A 22152-nucleotide genomic window follows, 5' to 3' on the forward strand; every position below is an offset into this window, starting at 1 on the left:
GGGGAGGCAAAGTGAGGTCAATCCTTTATCCTGTACGGCACAAGGAGACGGTGGAGAATAACCTCCATCAGACTCTTAACATTTTCCAGACATTACTTTTCCAGACATTTACAATATTAATGTCTGTGTCCATTTTTTGATTCAGTCATCCACTAAAATCCATTTAAATGAAAATAAATGGTACTTTCTGTGGTAAATAATATTATGTGATTAAAATCTGATTAATTAAGATTAATTAATTACGATTAGATTAATTATTTTCATATTTGCCCCACCACTAATATAAATATATATATATATATATATATATATATATATATATATATATATGGTAAAAAATAAATACATAAAATAAAATAAAATAAACAAACAGAAATATCTCCCTTCCTCTTCATCCTTATATCTTCCTCTACTAAACCAGACTGGTTACAGGATCTATTTCTCCACATTTTCATGCTGTAGCTATTTTAAAACCAACTAGCAGCCTTGCTAGCCTCCTGTTTGAATGAAACTGGATCATGTAGCACTAGCTTTGTCAGTGCTAAGTAACATGGATTCTGAGCTTCTCTTTGAGCATCTTTATAGTTTATTTTCAGTTCCAGTGTGAAAATCTTGATTAACTGAGTTGACGTATAGTCCCCAAATACTCTCACTGAAAATGAAATATGACCTGGTTTCCCCACATTAGCTTAAAACTAATCTAGTGCTAGCATAGAACTTGATTAGCACTGCCTCGTAGCTTCATGCTAACATCAGGTTAATAGTCTAACATAACATTAATTGTTGTAGAGGGACAGAATCTCTTATAGAAATGTGCAGCTACATGTCAATATCTTTAAAGGATGAATAGGAAACAAGTTTAATATTTACTTCAAATTGGTTTTGTAATACTAGTGATCCATACAGGTTTGGACATTTTTTTTAAACCTGTAGATGACCTGTCAGTCATCTAAAGTGACACCTAGGGTGTTCAATCAGAATTCAGAGGTGGTCAGTGTTACCCTGGCAAACCCACTCATGAGTCGAATGTCCACCTTACTCCCTAACCCCTTGTTCACTACGTAGGGCTGCACTACATAGCACACTCATAGTGCACTCATTCTCTTGGCGATTCGGACACGAAACTGCCTATTTGTTACTCGCCGCAAACCACATGACTACCGCTGTCACCATGGCAACCACAACCCGCGTCAAGATGTCACTCCAAATCCAATCCAAAGTTGTGTGTAAATATTTTCATTCCTTATGTTACATTTCATTCTTTGTATGTTTGCTTATAGGTAATTTTGCGCAGCTCAATTTTTTTGCATCCTTGCGCCATGTTGAGCTTCTGCCTGCAATGCATTGTGGTCTATATTGACCCGTCTAGCGACCATCGATGCTCACTACTTTTCAAGATGCATTGCGGGTAATTTTGAGTGCCCGACTTTTTTCTCTCTGGACATTCGGACACTCCGACAAAATGGCGTGACCCCTATATAGGGCACTATGTAGGGAGTAGGATGCAAATTTGGACACAGCCATCGTTTCAAAGACAGTATCTGATTATTTTGAAAGAAACAGGAAGTGTAGCCGCTATGGTAGTTGTAATTTTTTCCCACTTGACGCAACTTCCTGAAAGATTGACAGCTTGTGTCGCTCCTGTTCATTTGTGGAAGAAGCGATAGCTCCAGCCGTGTGAGGAGAGAATAAGACCCACGTCGCCACCTTTTCCCCCTGGATATACTTTTGTTCTTTTCTGCAAGTTTCCAAGAGGAGACTGGGTTTGGACGTCACACGGACCTGCGGGGTATGAAAGTGAGGCGGGCGCCCCAAACAAAGTAGAAGAGGAGGTAGCCCCGCACGTTTGATGGCTGCTGGGGATGGAGCCCAGCTGCCGGCCACAGTAGCGGCCAGCCGGTGCGTGGAGAAGGCTCTGGAGGAGGCTGCCGCGAGCGGAGCTCTCAACTTGTCCAACCGAAAACTGAAGGAGTTTCCCCGCAGCGCCAGGAACTACGACCTGTCCGACATCACCCACGCAGGTCGGTTCACTTTTCTCACTTTTCTTTCCACCATAAACTACAAAGACACCCCCGTGGGCTGCTGTTATCACGAGAATCGCCTTTTGTTTTATCGCCACCTGCTTCTTCCTTTCTGATTTCCTTCATCAGCGCTCTGCGTTGCGCAAGACTCAGCGGAAAACTCCGCAGTTTGTGTGTTTATTCGCAATTTTGGTGCCATTAAAACAGAAAGTGGACTAATTTCTCCTCGTAGAAACCAAACTCTTAATTCGGCTCATAACTATATATTTAATTTGAATCTGCTTTATTGATATTAATTTGAACCCAGTTTGCGGTGCAGGGTTAGCGTTGCTGTTGGTAGTTTGCGCCATTTAACAAGTTCAGTTTTTTTTTAAAAAACTAAAATCCAACTGTGGAGATTTTATTAAAGCTTTTTTTCTCCCCCTTTACGCTCTTATGGATTTTTTTGTTTTCTTAAATACATGTTTAAACAGAATGGAGGGGAAAAAGGTAAAAAAAAAAAAAAGACAACTTCCTCTTCCTCCTTCAGGGAAGTCAGCTGCATTGGTTATGTTTCAGGTTTATTCTGCTCAACATCTGTATGACCTCTACTAGGTTTATGTAGTTCATTTTCCCATTAACTACAGCTGGAGCTTTTAATCCCAGTCAGCATCAGACATGATGTTTCCAGCCTCAGCTGTCAGATTATGAGGCTAAAATGATGTAAAATGAATGTATGAAAAGATATAGCAGCATAAAGTTCGACCAGAAGAAGAAAGCAGAATTTATTACTAACAGAACTTTGTAGTAATAACACACAGATCAACAGTGACCAAGCCTTCTCTCATCTGCATCATTCTCTCAAGTCTTGGCTTCCAGCTCAGCTGCTTTGTGGCGCCACCGTGCATCAGAAACCTCTTCTTGGCTTTATTCCAGCCATAGAGGAGCTTTATTTTTCTACTTTTCACACACAGATAGAACTTTCTGTTCACAGGTTGATCTTTGGCTGCTCCTGATTGGACATTACCGTCAATCTAAGCTCTCTGATTGGTGGAAAGTCTGACAGGAAGTGGCTTCATCATCATGTGCAGGTCTAAATAGAGTCTCTTAGCAACACAGTAGTGATAGTGATCTTTTATGATGGAATGTGATAAATAATGCTGTTATCATGGATCATTGTGGATTTACCAGATAGAGTCTCTGAATGAAACTACATTTAGTGACTGGATTATAAACCTCCTGGACGGGATAGAAATGCCTGGAAAACTTAGATAGATCACCTAAAGTGTAGCTATCCATCACTGTTTACCCCACAGAGCTACACACCAACGCTCCTGAGATATAAGGGGGTGGTGCTGGGGGGTTTAAAGGGTTAAATGTCGAGCAAGCACTCACTTTGAAGCCTTATGGAGCTGAATCTTTTTGCATGATCTGATTGAGCGGATCAGCCAGGACATGACAGAGGAAGGGAAAACTTTTAGGGTGCATAAACGACGAGGTTCAAGGGAAACACCGTGGCCCTGCTTCACCTTGCCGAAAGGATTACCCCCCTCACAAGTCAGTCTGGCAGCCTGCGATTTAAAACATCCCCCTCTATGCTCTACTGCTTTCTGTGCATTGGTAATTATGACCATCTGCTAATAACAAGCCAGGTCTAGGCCCGGTGGGATGAGAAGGCCTTGAGCACACACAAACACATGCACACACACCTGCCAGGGTGGCAACCCGACCCGACTGTGGAGGAGATTAATATACAGCCGCTCATACCTGCGGTAATGCTGCTTCGTTTGGGTGTGTTTATCCAAATGCAAATACCCCGATAAACAGCGATCCAGTTGGCAGGACGGGGAGAGATGCAATACTGACTCATGGAGGTCGTTGTTGAGGTTCCCCTGCTTATTGAAGCATATCGTACATGGTCTACAGTAGTCCTGGGCTGGTTTCATACTGAAAACTGGTTTTTCACCAGACTAGGGATCTAACGATATGGAAATGTTGATATCTCGATTATTGTGAACAAATTATCACGGTTAACAATATTATCTTGATATTTTGTAAGTGTTATACACTGAAATAATTTCATTAAATCTTGTACCTTCCTTATATTAAAATCTTATATTAAAATTAAACTTTCACATTAAAAAGCGGCGGGGGATTGGCACAGCAACAGAAATATTTATTTTCAGTTAATCAAATATGAAAACAAATTACAGGAATAAAGCTTATTTGTCCAGTGCATTTTAATGGTCAGCTAATATGTAAACATATTGAACGTAATGAACAGTGAAGCTGATGGATGGTACACCAGCTCCACTTCCACTGGTACAGAGGTTGCAGCAAGAAAAGTGCCGTCACTTAGACTCTTCATTACATTAGCTCTGACCTCATTATATAACTTGGGAATTTGTGTTTTGGAGAATAAAGTGCATGATGGCACTTTGTATTGTGGCACGGCCACTTTCACCAGCCTCAAGGAACCTGGCCTCTCAACAGTTCTGAATGGCATCATGTCTTTGGTGATGAAGTGTGAAAGGCCAGCGGTGAGGTCTTGTGCATTCCCAGGTTCCTAGGTACATTTTTCCTGAAGACCTCAAATGTTTGTGACTTTGTGCTGACCTTCCATTACATGCTTTGATTTGATTTATTGATTAGCATGAGAGGAAAAATATATAAAACAGCACAATGCAAGAGTTGAACAAAAAACAAGCATATATTCAATGGAAGAAAAATTTCACAAATGTGCAGGCGAAACTAAAAAAAAACCTAATGGGTAATGGTTTTTATTACACAGAATAATTCACACATTATAAGTGTGAATGTGACTGAGATGAGGGCCTTTATGGGAAAAGGATGGCAAATTCACGTGTGTGAGAGACAGAGATCAAGACTGTGTGAAGGCAAAGCACAAATAAACTGAACCTAACACAGCGTTTTATGCTGTTTCCTTGAGTGTATTATACAGAAAACATAACTGGCCATCTGTATAGACTCTATCTCGCCATTATAAATAACCATAATCAGTGTGTTCTTGTATGTTTACATTACGTTACGTAGGTCTATGTTCTTTCGGCTCCGCTTACTTAAGTTTAGTTTTGGAACACTTATCAGTATAGCTGCTAACATGGCCAACGTTATTAGCTAGCAGCTGCTCAGAGAGTAACGTTATCTCCTACTAGGAGACTCAAAACGAAACCTAGTTGCTGTTTAGGAGGACATATATGGCTTAAATGTTTGGTATATGTCGTTGAAAAGTTACACGTAGTATGATCATTTTCGTAAGACCTAAGAACCTGACGTTAGCTTACCTTGCATTGGCTGTAAAGCTGTGGATGATGGTGCCGCTGAGATGGCTCAGGAGATTTGTAGTGTTGCTGCTCTTCGCAGCAACTTTCTTTTTGCATGCTCTGCAGACCACATAGTTGGCTTAGAGCAGCTGTCCCTCTGCATTTTTTTAAATATCCACAGTAAGCCCAGACCTCAGAATTAGTCATTTTACTTGGGTGTAAAATGTCCAGTGTGCTACCACTTTCCGCCATGCTCATTCTGTGTTAAAGTCCCGCTGCGCCAGCATCGCCAGACCCGGATGAGGCTGTTTGTACATAGTCCAATAATCCACCGCCATAATGAGATTAATTTAAACATAAACGGTAATTCTTATCCTGTAAAAATTCACAGACTTACCGTAACATCGGTAATTGTTACATCCCTACACCAGACAGTTTTTAAATTTCATTATTTGTTAATATAATGACAAATAAAACTGATTCAGATTTTTATTCTTATGATGTGAATTTATGGCTTCATGTTCAGCATCATGTTCATCTGCTGCAGCTTCACTTTCCTAACTTTCTCCGTCCATTTTCACCTTCAACATCTCTAGTAACAGCTGCTCTGCTGCAGGTTTAGTGGTGCAGCAGCGAAAACGGTCCCCCCCCCCGAAACAGTTTCCTGCTGCGGGTTTAGTGGTGCAGCAGTGAAAAAGGTCCCCCCTCAAACAGATTCCTGCTGGACCACGTTCTCATCGTTGTTTAGACTGTTTAAACTAACTAATTCAGATCAGAACATTAATAAAACCAGCTTTTGGTATGAACCGGGGGACCATCCAGCTCTACTTATAACACATAATCACACATTGTAATCAGGGTGTAAATCACAAATTCAGCTGTTGTATGATTTAGACTTTATTTCAGGATCAACAGATTGATTAGAAACGATAGTTTATTAATCCCAGAGGGAAATTCATGTCACAGCTGATTGATCACATTCAGATAAAATCCCAAAAACTAAAACATTAATTAATAATAATAATAAATTTTCACATCATGGAAAATGAAAGTGAAAATTTAGAGTCTGAAATTAAATATTTTTACTATTTAGTTATAATAACCAGGTTGGGACAGTCTGACTTTATCACATCGTCCATCCTTATTTTCCTCATCAGGTTAAAACCTAACAAAGAAAACAGAAACTATAGAACATCTGATAAATGATTACCGGACCTGTGATTGATTGGTTTTCCTCACTGTGGATCAGTATTATTGACTGGTTGATCATTAAATTGATGTAGATTGGTGGATCGTAACCTCTCATAAGGTATGTCCCAATTCAGGGTCTGCTCACTTCGACGTCCGCACACTGCGTGGCTACAGAGTGTCCTCCGTAGTCTACACACTTCGAAGTCTGCTTAACGTTCGTGAAATGGGACAGCCTACCTAGTCAACAAAAATTTCCCATAGCAACAACACAGGACGTTGAATCACTTAAACCTATGAAATTACTCATAGGACACTTCAGTGGACGCTGAACACGGAGCGGCAACACCGACAGTTAAAAAAAAAAACAAAAACCCGGTTTGAGGCTCTGTTGTTTTCCAGCCTGTACACACTTCATTAACCCCTTAAAAGTCCTTGAATATCAAATGTTACCAAATTTTAATGTCACCATTTAACAAACATGCTTTAAATGTACTTGGTTTTGTAACGTTTATACTAAAGTGTAGTTAAAAAAACGTACTTTTTTTAAAATAAAACTTTATTTAAACTTAATATGACTCTTCTGAGGTTGCTGATTCGCCACCGTCTTGTGCGTAATGAATTCTGGGAGAAAAGAGGCTGCGAAGGATGCATCACCAGCAGCCTTCGTTTGAGGCTAAACGAAGTGTGGATTTGAAGTGGGACACACCCATTGTTTACTCATCATGACCTGACTTGATCTGTAAGAAGAGTCTGTAACGTCTTCCGTTGCCCGGGACAACCCTTATCAAGTCCGAGACCCCGCTGATGATGTCAGTGTGATGTAATCTGGGTTTCCTATGAGATGAAGCATTTTGGGAGCTTGTCAGAATATCTCAGCTCTTAATCATTTGAAACCTGAAATCATGGACAGAATGGTTCTTACGGGGGATAAGGGAGTATTTCAAGAAGTCTTAAATGGTTTGAACATTTGTGTTTTCTTCCAGGGATCCGGTGGTTGTACAATATGTCACCCTGAAAGGATCCATGTGATTATTACTTTACATGGAGGAGGTCTTTCATGAGGGGGCAGTGTAGAGGTCTTGTGGGAGGGGGTCCCCAGAATAATGAGCAGCAAGTTCATTTACATGTAAGCCCTCATTAATGGCACTTTGTTGTTGCTTCATGTTGTCTGCCGTTCTGACGAGGTCATGCAGGCCGGAGTCCTGCTACTCATGGCGCTTTCAGCTGAGGTTGTTTTCTCTCTGGAGAAACTCTTTTCAGCATCCTTCTTTTGGGACATAAAGTTTTTAAAGTTTCTCTCATGAATTCCAGCAAATAAATCATTATGAAGTTTTGAGAAAACCCAACAAAAACAACATGAAAACACACGACTCAGCTGGAACAAGGGCTCTGAGAGTTCTGGTAGTGATTTTATTCAGGAAAAATGTCCCATAGAAATGGCAGGAATTCAATCAAAATGTGAAAAACCAATCCCACCTTGGAGCCTGTAACTCGCCTGTAACTCGGGCAAACTCTCCATTAGAAGCTTAAACAGGTCATAAAAGATAAAACTTTAGTGTCTGAAAGAACATTTTGAAATCGTTCATGGTTTTGATAAAATCACTGTTAAAAGTTTGTGAATTTCCAGATTTAGCCGTGGAACATTGGCCATATTTACATGATAGTTTTAATTTGCCTTTAATTCAAAATAAAACTTAAATCCTGTTTAAAACGAGCTTGTAAACACCTGATTCTGAATGAAAACGACCATTCTGAATTAAACTGAAATCCAAAGTAAGTGTCTGGTTTATTCCTCGTTGTAAACGTTGTTTCCGCTTTAAATGAGTCCCGGTCGTTCTGAGCATGCTCGTTCCTTGTCCTGTCACCATGACGACACGGTCTTCTACCTCCCTCCTCCTCAGCTGACCACAGTGAAGCAGGATGCTGGTGTCGAGCTTTACAACTTGAACCACCATCAGAGTGAACTTGGTTCATATGTGTCTTCCATGTTGTAGACGAAAAGGAAAGAAGCAGGAAGTGGAGTTTGTTTTATTCCGGTAGACGTAAATACGCTACGTCCACTCATCCAATCAGAACCCTTCCCATCCCCCAGCTCTAAAGCTGAATTAAATCAAGGAAATTAAACGTGTTTTCCATGTAAACATCATCTCAGAATTACTATTTCCATGGAAACGCAAAGGAGAATACTTTAATTCCGAATAATTTAATTTTGAATAATTCGTAAATAAGACACCCTGTAACTGTGTCACACTACATTTTCTCCCTAAAAATTATTCAGAAAACTTCTCAAACGAGCTTCGTTCATGGACACAGCTTCTTCTCCACATGTACAAATTATACATGAAAACGAAGGTGATTCAGTTTTCTTTCCACAGGTGTGACCGTTGCTGTGGTCGAGCTTACGGCTTTCTCTTAAACTTACTCTTACGCTCTGTATGTAACTGCGACGCTTTCAGCGCTAGCTGACTGAAGGATTCTGGGTAGCGTTCCAGTCCAGACACGGAGTGTGTCTCAAACCGCGCACTTACATGAGTGCACTGGAAGGTAGTGCGTAGTGCGCACTAAGCACTACCTTCTGTAGTGCACACTATCGTGGGTAAGTCCTGATCCAAATTGAGCACTAACGTTTTGCACTTACCGGTAGTGACGTACCAGCTTAGCTGCGCCGCTCCGTTAATATACCTTTTTTTTCTTCCAAAATCCAAAATCACATCAACATACGTGTTTGCATGTCATACTTTTATGCTAAAACAGCTTTTAAATAAGCAAAGATATCTTAACTGAATTAAAGTACTTTACATTATACATCTGTTTTCATTGCTGTTTACACTGATACCGTTCACGTCTGGCAACAGGAAACCGATTATACTAGAAATCATCATTCAAAATATGAAATGCAGTAATGACGCTAAAACGGAGATGCAGAAAACATTTTATTTAAAATTTTAATTAAATCATTTCTCTCTTGCTGCCTCCTCTTCTCCACAGCAGCGTCCTAGCCCGCAGGGGATAAATGCCTCAGTGCCACTGCTGGCTCGGTAGTTTGATGCCACAGTGACCTACGGTGAACACAAAATGGAAGGTTATATAAAAGCAAACATTATTATATATATGTACTTTATGGTTACTTTGCAGACGCTTATCTAAAGTGATGTACAATCAGCTACGGCTTCGTCAGCGGTACCAACGAAACGGGCCGGTTCTCTAAACCAGCGGTGTTTCCTAATCAGTTTTCAGATTAAGGACCATTTCGTTTACGCCAGAGACCCCGCAGTGCTTAATCTGGAGGTTCAACAATAATGAATAAACATACGGAACCTATAGCATTAATCTTTTTTAACACTTATAGCCCATCTAGATCCGCGAAATCGGCTATAAAACTGCTAACATTTACGTTGCTAACTCTACTGCAGCCTCCAACAAATGATCAGATCCATAACTGTCATTAGGGATAGAAGAGATAAGAAACATGCTGCAGTTTATATTAGAATTTTGATCAAATATCTTCATACTTACAACAGTTGAAAATACTCTCCGCATGCTTCGGTACCGCTGAGTCGGTGGCTGCCGGCTCTGAAAACTGGTTGAAAGTCCCTCCCCTTCCGCTACGTCAGCAAGATGGCGTCCGTTTAGTGCGTGTAGTGTCCATCGTTTCGCACTAGATTTTTGGCCGAGTTTAGGGCAGCATCCGGGTACTTTCAGTGCACTGAGTTTTTACTGAAATTTCTGTGTCAGCGCACTAAGCACTTAAATGTAGTGTTCGAAGTATAGAAGTGCGCGGTTTGGGACACACCCACGAAGTCCTCCTAAAGCTAACAATACACAGCCAGCAGGGCGGACTGGTAGCGCTGAACGGATGCTGATTGGTTGAATGTCAATGGTAGCTGGGAAGGCCCAACCCTGGCCGGCAACAACCAGTCTCATAACAAATGGGTTAGGTTCTCCTCAAAAGCTACTAAACTCTTTCTGTGTCAGAGAAATAACCTACAACGGGACAAGCAAGACCAAGGCTGCTTTCAATACCGCTCCTAGCTACAGATTATGTTTACTAGCTAGTATTCTGCATGGACTACGTACTTCATGCTATGCTGCAGGGCGATGTGGCCAAAAATATTTATCATGATATAAATTAGAAAATTTGCAATAACGATATAACTGATGATATAATTGATGCTAGAACTAAACTGCACTTTATTGGTGCAAATAAAAAAAAGAACCATTTCTTTTTAATTTACCAAGCAGCCATAACCGTGTACATTACCCACAGCATCATGTTGCTTTGAAACATGAAACTGCCATTTAAGTCCAATAATAAAACTGCACGAACCCTTGAGTGAACATAAAAATAACGTAAATGAATAGTGCCACCGTGCATGGAGGTAGAAGTTATCTACTTTTGTTCCAGTTTTAAGGTTCTTTGTCAGGAACATGATGCTGATTCCTTCTGTGCTGAACAACCTTTCAGACTCAGAGCTGGTGACATTGGTTCGAGCATGATACCTGGCATATTAGATGCAAGTGCATCAGTGTCTGGGGTTAGGCTCTGAGCTGAGGAAATCCTCAGGATTGAGTGACGGTGTTCATCAGTGAGACGACTACTAAGAACAGTTGCTCACGTAGATATGTGCTTCTGAACATGGAGAACGTTTAGCAGCTTGGACACCGAGTTGGGGGGGAAACTGTGCAGCACCCACAGTCTTACTTTGACTTGAGCGTGCCACTACACTGGAGTTAACTCAGCTCCATTTGGAGGTTGGTTGTTGCGCTTTCCACATCGACCGCAAACGGATTACTGAGCAGTTCAAATCTGCATCTCTGGCCTTCAAAGCCGGTAAATTGCCGGGTTAACTCAGCGCCGAGTACGCGGAGTTTTTCAGCAAACTGCACTAGGCTGCACGGCGGGAGAGATCTGCTCTGTCATGGTTTGGCAGCACGGAAAATGACCCAAGTTTCCTTGCAGCATCCGAGTCTCCCACCAGCACAACGTGGTTTAAAAGTCCTCACCGCAGCGTACATGTCTGTGGTGACGTGGCCCCGCCCCTGAAGCTGCAGGTTGAGCACATCCAGATGATGTCACACAGAAAGTTTTTATTCCTGAGCTCTGTTTTCTTTCCTTTTGCTTTCCACAAACTGACAGACTTCCTCACGCAGCTCAAAACATCTGTTCAGTATTTTTCCTCGGCTTAACCATCTCACGTCTGTGTGATCAGGGCACGTCTGTATAAGAAATACTTAAACTAGCAGCGATTCAAACCTTTGGCTCTTATGAAGTTAACTACACGTGTTATGGTACTCATAACATGTTCCATGTTTAGGGCTTTGCCACACAATGCTAGCTGGTGTATGACGCAGTGATAAACTGTAAGCTCACCTGCATGGTTCTCCCGCATCTTTCCTGAATCCTGCCCACCAGTCCATCTGTCGTCAGTCCCACAAGTTTATTCCAATGCAGCCTCGTTTCATTTACACATTGGGATACCTCGTCAAAGATTTCTTTTCCTGTGGTCGTGCCAGGCATCAAATCAATGGCACTACACAAACGCGTTTCACTTGTTTCGTATCATCCCCAAACATTACACCGGTATTACAATGAAAGATGTCCCTGCTATGTTGGTCACAAGCAGAGCTTATAATTTGATGGCATCAAACGCATATCTGTGTGTCTCAGATTGGTGAACCTCTGTCCATCTTTCCATCTCAGAGACTCTGTCTCTCTGAAATGCTCCTTTCATACCCAGTCATGTTACTGACCTGTTGCCAGGTACCTGATTAGTTGTGAGGTAGTGTTTCTACACTACCGTTGGGGCTGCACAGTCATGTGGTGGTTCGCACCACAGCCTCACAGCAAGAAGGTCGCTGGTTCGAGCCTCGACTGGGGGGGAGGTTCGAACCTGGAGGTGGTGGCCTTTCTGTATGGAGTTCGCATGTTCTCCCCGTGTATGCGTGGGTTCTCTCCGGGTTCTCCGGCTTCCTCCCACCATCCAAAGACATGCATGTCAGGAGTGTGTGTGTGTGTGTGAATGGTTGTCTCTTTGGCCCTGCGATGGACCGGTGACCTGTCCAGGGTGTACCCTGCCCCTCACCATGACCACCGCTAAGCGGTAGATTGAATGAATCTACCTAGTGATGTAACTTCCTGTTTTTTTTCCACACATCCTGTCTTTGTTGAACATGGTCTTGAAGATTCGTCTTGTCCACGAACAACCAATCACTGACATGTTGTTTATGTTCTACTGGGAATAAAATATGGATTGATGAGGTTTGTAAATCATTGCATTCTGGTTTTATTTACGTTTTACACTGACTGGGATGTAAATGCTAACTTAAGCATCTGTAAAGTGGGTAAAGCACTTTGGATCATTGTGTTGTCATGGGAACCATAGATTCCAGTAAAAGTCTGGATTTCTCCAACAAGTCCCGTCTGTGCAGCTGATATTAGATCTAAACTAGGCCTATATATAGAAGAATATTCAGCCATTAAAACCTTACTTTTATGTAGTTGTTGACTTTCATAGTTACTTATGTTATTACCCAACATTACTAAGGAAAGGCCCAAAGTTTCCCCTCTGAAGGCAGCTGCAGACATCTCTGTGGTCTCATGGTGACTCATTTGTTATTCAGTCAGCTCTAATTTCTGGGTCAGGCTCATCTGTGAGGACAATTGTAGACATTCAGTCTTGAATACATGTTTCTGCATCACCTAGGCTCTCTTTATGGTATCTGAGTAATGAGGGGCTCTCGATTTCACTGAGATACCTGGTAGTTATGACTGCTGGCACAGTCATTATATCAGCCGAGTCCTACCCTGACACCGTCTGCATGGGTGGTGACGGTTGGTGCTGATTCAACGAGCTGTCAGGGCAGCTGTCAGGTCAGATCTTGTCAAGTTAGATTTAAGCTAATCCTCAGGTGAAGTTCGAGCAGGAGGGGAGCTGGCTCCTTAGAGGTGAAAATCCTTTTTTTTTTTTTTTAAAGTCAGAGTCGTTTTGAGATGTTTCTGCATGTTTTTTGCTTTTTTTGAAAAAATATATAAATGACATTTAGAACCTGGAGCTTTTAATCCCAGTCAGCATCAGACATGATGTTTCCAGCCTCAGATTATGAGGCTAAAATGATGTAAAATGAACGTATCAATAGATATAGCAGCATAAAGGCCGCCCAGAAGAAGAAAGCAGAATTTATTACTAACAGAACTTTGTAGAAATAACACACAGATCAACAGTGACCAAGACTTTTCTCATCTGCACATCATTCTCTCAAGTCTTGGCTTCCAGGAGAAAAAATATTGGCATTGAAACAAACAACAGAAACCATTTCCATGTTTCCACTTTTTCCTCATTTCCAGTTATTCCTGCTACTATTTACCTGCTATCCTCACTAAACCAACTCCAGCTCAGCTGCTTTGTGGCGCCACTGTGCATCAGAAACGTCTTCTTGGCTTTATTCCAGCCATAGAGGAGCTTTATTTTTCTACTTTTCAGACACACATAGAACTTTCTGCTCGCTGGTTGATCTTTGGCTGCTCCTGATTGGACGTTACCGTCAATCTAAGCTCTCTAATTGGTGGAAAGTCTGACAGGAAACCAGGTCTAAATAGAGGTCTCTTAGTAGTGATAGTAGTGATAGTGATCTTTTTATGATGAAATGTGATAAATAATGCTGTTATCATGGATCATTGTGGATTTGCCAGATAAAGTTTCTGAATAAAACTACATTTAGTGGCTGGATTGTAAACCTCCTGGATGGGATAGAAATGCCTGGAAAACTTCCGTAGATCACCTAAAGGGTAGGTATCCATCACAGTTCACCCCACAGAGCTACACACCAACGCTCCTGGTGGAGGAGGAGATGGACCTCAGGGAGACCTGCTGAAGGTTTAGAGTTAAACAAACGTGAAGATCGTCACTTCATGCCCATACTTGGAGTAATTAGGTTTTAACTTAATTTTCTGTCAGTGAATTTGGCCTTTTTTTGGCTGTTGTCCTCTGGATGCAGAAGTCAGATCATAATTGAACCATTTTCTCAGCATGCTTTGTTTTTAACAGTCTGATTATACCTGGTGACATCTATGGTCCCAGTATCAGATATTTGTTTAGGTTTTTTTACAGAGTAAATGCAGTAATCAACCAATCAGCATCCATCCTGCATTTTTTCAGACTACTTATGTGCATTAGGATAACCGAATTAGGGGTGATTTTAATCTGTTTGCAGTTCATTTTGGTCTATTTTCAGGCACATTTGCAGCAGTAAACACACAGAGATGAGCATGGAGGCTGAACTGGGATAAGGTGGGCGATATGGCCCAGCAGTGTTTATTACAACATCAGCCCCCCATCCTTAAAAGGAGCATCATCCCTCAGGAAGGTCAAAGGTTCATCTGCTCACACACAAAATGGAGACTTGGCTCAGCTCTTAGTGTTTCCTGGTAGCTCCGAGCCAGAGGAAACAAAGCCCGACCATTGTCTGCTGTGTGCACCTAGCGGACCCCCAGAGGTTTGTGTTGCTGCAGACTGCTGTTCTGATGAATGTACGCAGGCTGTCCTTGGGGGGAAAATTCTTCTGTTGCTGCCTTTATGGATTCTCAGGAGGTGAAATGAGGGATTAAGGCTGCGAAATAAGGATATATATATATATATATATATATATATACTGTGTGTATTTAAATCTAATTTTCATGCTACAAATAAAAACATTAGTATTAAAATTACTTTTAAAGGAACTGACAACTGACGGGACGGTTTAGTTAATTGTTTTCTTTTTCTATAAACCATGAAAAGGAGCGATCTCTTGCTCCAACAACTGCTGTGGTGAGGCCAGCGGTGTCTGGAGGAGGAGGTATAACCGGATGTCTTTTCTTCTAAACTAGTGGTGCAAAACACAATGTTGTTTACAATCTTAAACTGATCCAGTTTTTACTTATATCATAAATTCTGTTAGGACAGGATTTCCTTTCGATTCAGTTCAGCTTTATTTGTACAACACAGTCATGACGACATCATCTCGAGGCTGTTTCACAGAAACAGTCCACTTCAATTTAGAGTAAAGAGAGCTGAGAGGAGCCCAGTGCCTCATGGGACGTCCCCCAGCTGAGAGGAGCCCACTGCATCATGGGATGTCTCCCAGCAGAGAGGAGCCCAGTGCATCATGGGATGTCCCCCAGCAGAGAGGAGCCCACTGCATCATGGGATGTCTCCCAGCTGAGAGGAGCCCAGTGCATCATGGGACGTCCCCCAGCAGAGAGGAGCCCACTGCATCATGGGATGTCCCCCAGCAGAGAGGAGCCCACTGCATCATGGGATGTCTCCCAGCAGAGAGGAGCCCAGTGCATCATGGGATGTCCCCCAGCAGAGAGGAGCTCAGGACTAAAGGATGGATCAGGGTCACCAAGCCAGACCTGCTAGAAGATTAACCAGGAAGGAAAGTTTGAAGATGATCTGAAGGTAGAGAGGGGGTCTTATACCTGAAGCCAGACTGGGAGCTGGTTCCATGGAGAGGGGTCTGATAACTGGGGGTTTTGCCTCCTGTTCTGTTTCTGGAACCTCGAGGAGCCACAAGTAAAACTGCTGTCTGAGAGTGAAGCTCTGATGGGAAAATCTGGAACTCTGAGATCTTTAAGATCTAATGGAGCTTGGTCACTAAAACTTAAGAATTTTAAATTCTATTCTGGATTTAACCGGTGAAGAGATCACTCCGGGGATGTTTCTCATTTAGTGAATGTTTTGTGGGTGAAATAAGAATATTCTAGAGACATTTTTTCTATGGGAGTCATGGATGAATGCCAGAAATCCAAGGAAAAGAAAGCTGAATCAACAATCCTGCAGGCTGTGTCTGATCATGACTCTGAGATAATCGTCTCAGTTTACCACGTTTGACTGGACTGTGGACGTCGCCCCACTCAGCGGGACAGGAAATAAGCCTCCATCTGTCTTGGTTTTGTCCACAAGTTGTTGCTGTCAGTTTCAGAGCCAGATGTCAGCAGCTTTTCTCCTCTCCGAGGTTCAGGACACCCCTCAGCATTGCAGCAAAGGCTATAGATAAGCTCCTTCATTGGAAAAGATGGTGGGAATGAGAAACATGCAAGTGGATTCTTGGTGTGTTTAACACCAGGGGAAATACAAACTGTTGTTGCATGGACACAAAGCGAATAAGCTATCTTCTGGTCCTGTATTATGGCGAGGGGGGAGCCAGAGACAAAAGCCTGTTGTTGGGGGTAGTCGCACACCCTCCATACCACAACTAAGAAACCCAGCTGCTGACTAGAATGAGGGGGAGTGATAATTTTCTACCACCACACCTGATATTAAAACTTTCATGGTTTCATGGAAACACATCCTGGTTTTGAGAATTAAAACTATTCCTATAATTGAACCATATACCCAACCTCCAGTTTATCAGATCCACCTGTTTAATTACTTGTTCTCACAAATAAAACATTACAAACATCACAGTGGGGCACAAGAAGCAATAACTAGAGCATTAAAAGCAAACTTTGAAAAGAAAAAAAGAAAGAAAAACAGAAAGAAAAAAACTAAAATAAAACAGATAAAAGCCAGAAATAAAGTTCCAGTGTGAGGAATTAACAGTTGTTCTGATAAAAGGCAGCAAATAGAAAAGTTTTAATCCTGATGTAAAACTACTGAGTCAACAGACCTGCAGTTTTTTGGGTGTTTGTTCCACATGTGAGGAGCATAAAAGCCGAACGCTGCCTCTCCACATTTAGTTCTGACTCTGGGAACAGAAAGTAGACCTGACCCTGATGACCTGAGGGATCTGGTTGGTTCATGACGAACCAGAAGATCCTGAAAGAATTCTGGTCCTAAACCATTCAGGTCTTTATAAACTAGCAGCAGGATTTTGAAGTCAGTTCTTTGACAGACAGGAAGCCAGTGTAAAGATCTGAGGACTGGAGTTCTAGGATCTACTTTCCTGGTCTTAGCGAGGACTGGAGTTCTAGGATCTACTTTCCTGGTCTTAGTGAGAATTGGAGTTCTAGGATCTATTTTTCTGGTCTTAGTGAGGACTGGAGTTATAGGATATATTTTTCTGGTCTTAGCGAGGACTGGAGTTCTAGGATCTACTTTCCTGGTCTTAGTGAGGTTTGGAGTTCTAGGATCTACTTTCCTGGTCTTAGTGAGGATTGGGGTTCTAGGATTTATTTTTCTGGTCTTAGTGAGAACTGGAGTTCTAGGATCTACTTTCCTGGTCTTAGTGAGAATTGGAGTTCTAGGATCTATTTTTCTGGTCTTAGCGAGGACTTGAGTTCTAGGATCTACTTTCCTGGTCTTAGTGAGGACTGGAGTTCTAGGATCTATTTTTCTGGTCATAGCGAGGACTGGAGTTCTAAGATCTACTTTCCTGGTCTTAGTGAGGATTGGAGTTCTAGGATCTATTTTTCTGGTCTTAGTGAAGATTGGAGTTCTAGGATCTATTTTTCTGGTCTTAGCGAGGACTGGAGTTCTAGGATCTACTTTCCTGGTCTTAGTGAGGTTTGGAGTTCTAGGATCTACTTTCCTGGTCTTAGTGAGGTTTGGAGTTCTAGGATCTACTTTCCTGGTCTGGAGGGGTCGCTTCTGTAAGAACAAGCCAAACATTTTCTCTGTCTAATCATCTTTCTGGTAAAAAGAAGAAATTAACTTTGTGCTTTGGAATAAAATCATTGATTAAAAATGTTTCTTCCAGCCAAAAATCTGACATTTAGTAAAGCTAGCTTCAGTGTGCTAAAAACAATGTTGGAAGAAGAGTTGAAATTGTCTATGAAATGAACTGAATGTGTGGTACAGCCGACAGCCATGTGTTCAGACTAGACAGTGGACCTTCTAAGAGGGTGACCCGGTACTAGAACATGGATTTATTTTGTTCCAGAGACAGGAAAGATGCTGCAAGGTGTTTAGACAGCCAGAGATATTATTTATTCCCCTCTTAATGAGGCTGAAGATGGTTGTTGTTGCATGTTAGCATTGCAGTGCTAACATTTAGCAGACATTTTCAGCTCCTCACAGCTGCTACGCTGGCTGTAGACTCTTTCTTGTGGTTAATCTTCCCATAAACTGTACTGTACGGCGGGATCAGAGTTGACTGTGCATGTGTGGTTTGAAGTCAACACATGCATGCAGGCTTCTCAGTCACTTGTTTACATCTGTTCCATGTCATGTGTGCAGATGAGACTGTGTTCATGCATTTTGTTGCAATATGTGCGTGTGGAATTGAACCTCCCCAGTGGGTTTAATTTCCTCTGTTCAGCGGATGTGGGCGGCCTGAACGCACACTATTCACTTCTGCTTTGTTTGCCTTCTGTGTATCTTCACTGAGTTTCTGTTTCTGTGCTTCGCTGTAGTTCGGAGTCATTCATGACCCCAACGAAGACTTCATATCTAGTGGAAGCTGATGAAGGAAGGCTTGTAGAACTGGAAAAAGAAGCAACAACAGAAAAATGTCATACTTTCCTGCACTGAAAAGATAAAAAAAAATATCAATTATCCTGTTCAGTTGAGAGTAAATAAGTCTGCACAATGCTCAGTGTTTATTCTTTGTGTGTCTTACGTGGTGGATGTGGTCACATGTCTCGGCCTGAAACCCGCTGCTGTGTTTTCTCTCAGAGCGAGCAGCTGGTGAGACAGGGGGGGAATCCCTTCTCGGTCCCATGGGTGGTAACCAGAGAGAAAAAGGCAGAGAAACGGATTAAGAGGACAGCAACAGCAGCCTGCCAGCAAATGCAGCCCTGGTCTGCAGCCTGTACATGTGGAACTCCACATCTACAGAGCTAGAATAGGGACTTCAGTTTCATTGCCATATTATATCCATGTTAAAAACTGGAACAAGAGCGGATACAAATCAAGTCTACAAGTAGAAAACTTCTGCAAGTAATGAAATACGTGTAAATTTTACCAGTCATAAAATAAAAGCCACAAAATACGTCAGAAAATGCAAATCTTAAGCCAGAAGGTACAAGTCGGAAAAGACTAATCTTAAATAAAAGTACAATTTACAAGTCTTAAAATACACTAAATTCTACTAGTCACAAAGTATGAGTACATTTTACAAGTCTGTAAATGAATGTCATTTTTACAGGACTGAAAGTACAAGCTGTATAGTACAAGTCAGAAAAGAAAGGTACTTTTCCACATGGTGTAAAGTTTGGTTGTGGACACACACAAACTCAGCCCTCCTCCCTTTGTGATTGGCTGCAGATTACAGAAATCTGATTGGTTTTTGAGTAGGTGAGCAAAATGTGGGACAAATGTTTTGTACTTGGAAAGTTTACTTTCAATTTGTCACCTAATTAATCTGCAGATGTACTTGTTACAGTTTCAAATATGAAGATACACGTTACAGAACTGGAGATACCGAGCACATCTATCCCAGGCTTTGTTCCACCACCACCCACCTCCACCCTGTAACTAGGTTAAAGCTTTATGAATGTGTTAACTGTTAGGGAGACGTTCTTTAATTGGAAGCATCAACTTAAAATAAACTGCCACAATTTTCTTCATGTTGATTTTAGGAGATAGGGTATAAATATCTACATCCCTTAGAAGAAAGTCTATTTATCATCTTTTTATCAGGGTTTATGTTTTTCTTTATTTTAAGACCTATAATGTAAATAAAAATGTGGTTCTACAAAAATAACAAATATCCTATAGTCTCTTCAGTAAAAATATATATTAAGTTTCCTTTTTGAAAAGTCTGGTAACACTTGCGTCTCTAAAGTAGTTTTATTTAGCTGGCTGAGGGAAAAATGGCTCTTTGGATTGGAAAGGCTGCAGACCCCTGCACTAAACACTTAAACAGGTTTAGCAGCAGTTTTCTCTTTAAACAGCAACAGTTTAAATATTTCTTCATATATATTTATAAAATCACATATTTATGAGAAAGAAGGATGAAATGTTCAGGATTTACTAACTAAAAGGTAAAAAGTCAGCAGGATGAGTTTAAAGCTGTGAAGCTGCTTCCTTCTAAACACAGAAGGAACAATATGTGATGAATGTCAGCATCAGGTGAACAGACAGAAAGCAGGATGAGAATCTCACAGCTTCTAGATGGTGAGGAGAGAGAAATATTCACAATATGCACAATAACTTCCATCCATGCACCTTCAGTGTTTCATTATCCAGGTTTCTGGCCTATAATTTCTCTAAACTTTCATTCTTGGCTTGACTGTTTAGCTTCACCTGCAGCCTCCGCTACCGGGAGTTAAGGGGTTAACATCTCGTTTCGGGTGTAGCGTCAGGTCTGTAGATGTAACTATAAACATGTGTGGTATCCACAGCAAGTCCAGAATCTCAGCTACCAGCTCAGTAAAACCATTTCTATCACCAACAAACACAGTTAAGACAACAAATAATTCAAACGACTCCTCTACTGAAAGCTCACATCTCACAGATTCCACAGCTGGAAGTTTCATCTTAAAATGACCAAGATCCACCGAACCAGAGGCAGAAGAAAACCCGATTTATGCTTCACGTTTGTAAAAGTCAGAAAGCATGTCTTACCTTTGCTGTCTTGCATAAATTAAAACCACATTTATTAAAATAATAATAATAATAAATAAATAGTTTCTCGCTGTCTTTTGGGAGCATTTTCCCGTCCAAAAATCACGATGTTCTGCCATCTGCATGAGTTCTGACAGACAAAGATAAATGTCGGTTCTTCCTTTTCTTTCTTTTCTTTCAGAAAACGTGTCTTCATTTTAATAAACCCGCTCTCTCCTGATTACATCAGACGTAGGCCTGTCGCGATAAGCAATAAGTCAATTAATTGAACGATAAGAAAATAAGAGCACGATAAGTTTGCCGGCCGCGATAATTTTTTTTCGTCCCCCCTTTACCATAGACTGTGTATGACAATAGGTTTCACTATGGAGTATTTCGACTAAACGCTCTGGTTTCTTGAGGAGTGATCTCTCTAGTGTCACACTTGACTGCAGCATGTTGCAGCACGAGCCGGTAAGCCGCATTTGTTTTGCACGGCTGCCAACACGCAATGGCCGTGAGACTTGCGTATTTAAGTGGCTTCTCACGCTCTCGCGCTAAACCTCCGATTCTCATGCTGAAATATGTAAATAATAGATGCAAGCATCTCCTCTTTTATTGTTTCGCTGCTTCCCACATGTAAGCAGAACACACACATTCTAGCTTACGACGTCAGTACAAAGCCCCCACTTCCTGGTCTACCGTAATAACCCCTGTAATCCGCAGGCACATTACGCAAATAGAATCAGCCTATATACTACCGTATATGACAAAATACACATTAAGAGCAATGCCGGCTAATCGAGAGGTTTGGGAGGATTCCCAGTGGGCCGCATAACTTTTGGGCCGGTGTCCCGGCGTATGTGAATGTGGTATCCCAGCTAACTGCTGGGTTGTAGTTACTTATAAGGCCAACAGAGGGCAGAATGACTTTGTTTCACAAGCAGTAGATTTTGAAGAGCAGAAGAAGAACACGGGTTTTTGTTCGATGTAAAGTGCTGAAGTTTGGTTCGTCATTAAAACCGGCATGCTTGTCTACTTGTCTGGAGTTTATTTGAAGATGCAACAGTGAAAAAGGCGCTTTTATTTATTTAGTTTATTGACCTTTGAAAATGTGTACTTGCATTATTACGGCATATGTCACTATATTAGTTGAGAATGGTCTCAAAATGACACATTAGCGCTCTGCGCAATATTATCGTTTATCGC

General features: G+C 41.5%; 1 protein-coding gene across 2 annotated transcripts in view; it reads left to right on the forward strand.

Annotated features, from left to right (window-relative positions):
* The first annotated feature begins 1592 nt into the window (after positions 1-1592).
* lrch4 (leucine-rich repeats and calponin homology (CH) domain containing 4) overlaps positions 1593-22152 on the forward strand; it is a 69697-nt gene continuing 49137 nt past the window's right edge. Inside the window, exon 1 of one of the 2 annotated variants that reach the window (XM_041986535.1) lies at positions 1593-2021. In XM_041986535.1, coding sequence (XP_041842469.1) covers positions 1850-2021 — 172 coding nt within the window. In that variant the 5' untranslated portion in view covers positions 1593-1849. The remainder of the gene's footprint in view (positions 2022-22152) is intronic. The other variant, XM_041986536.1, reaches the window with a different exon arrangement.

The sequence above is a fragment of the Melanotaenia boesemani genome, chromosome 5 (genome assembly GCF_017639745.1).
Source record: "Melanotaenia boesemani isolate fMelBoe1 chromosome 5, fMelBoe1.pri, whole genome shotgun sequence".
NCBI classification, from domain to species: Eukaryota; Metazoa; Chordata; class Actinopteri; order Atheriniformes; family Melanotaeniidae; genus Melanotaenia; species Melanotaenia boesemani.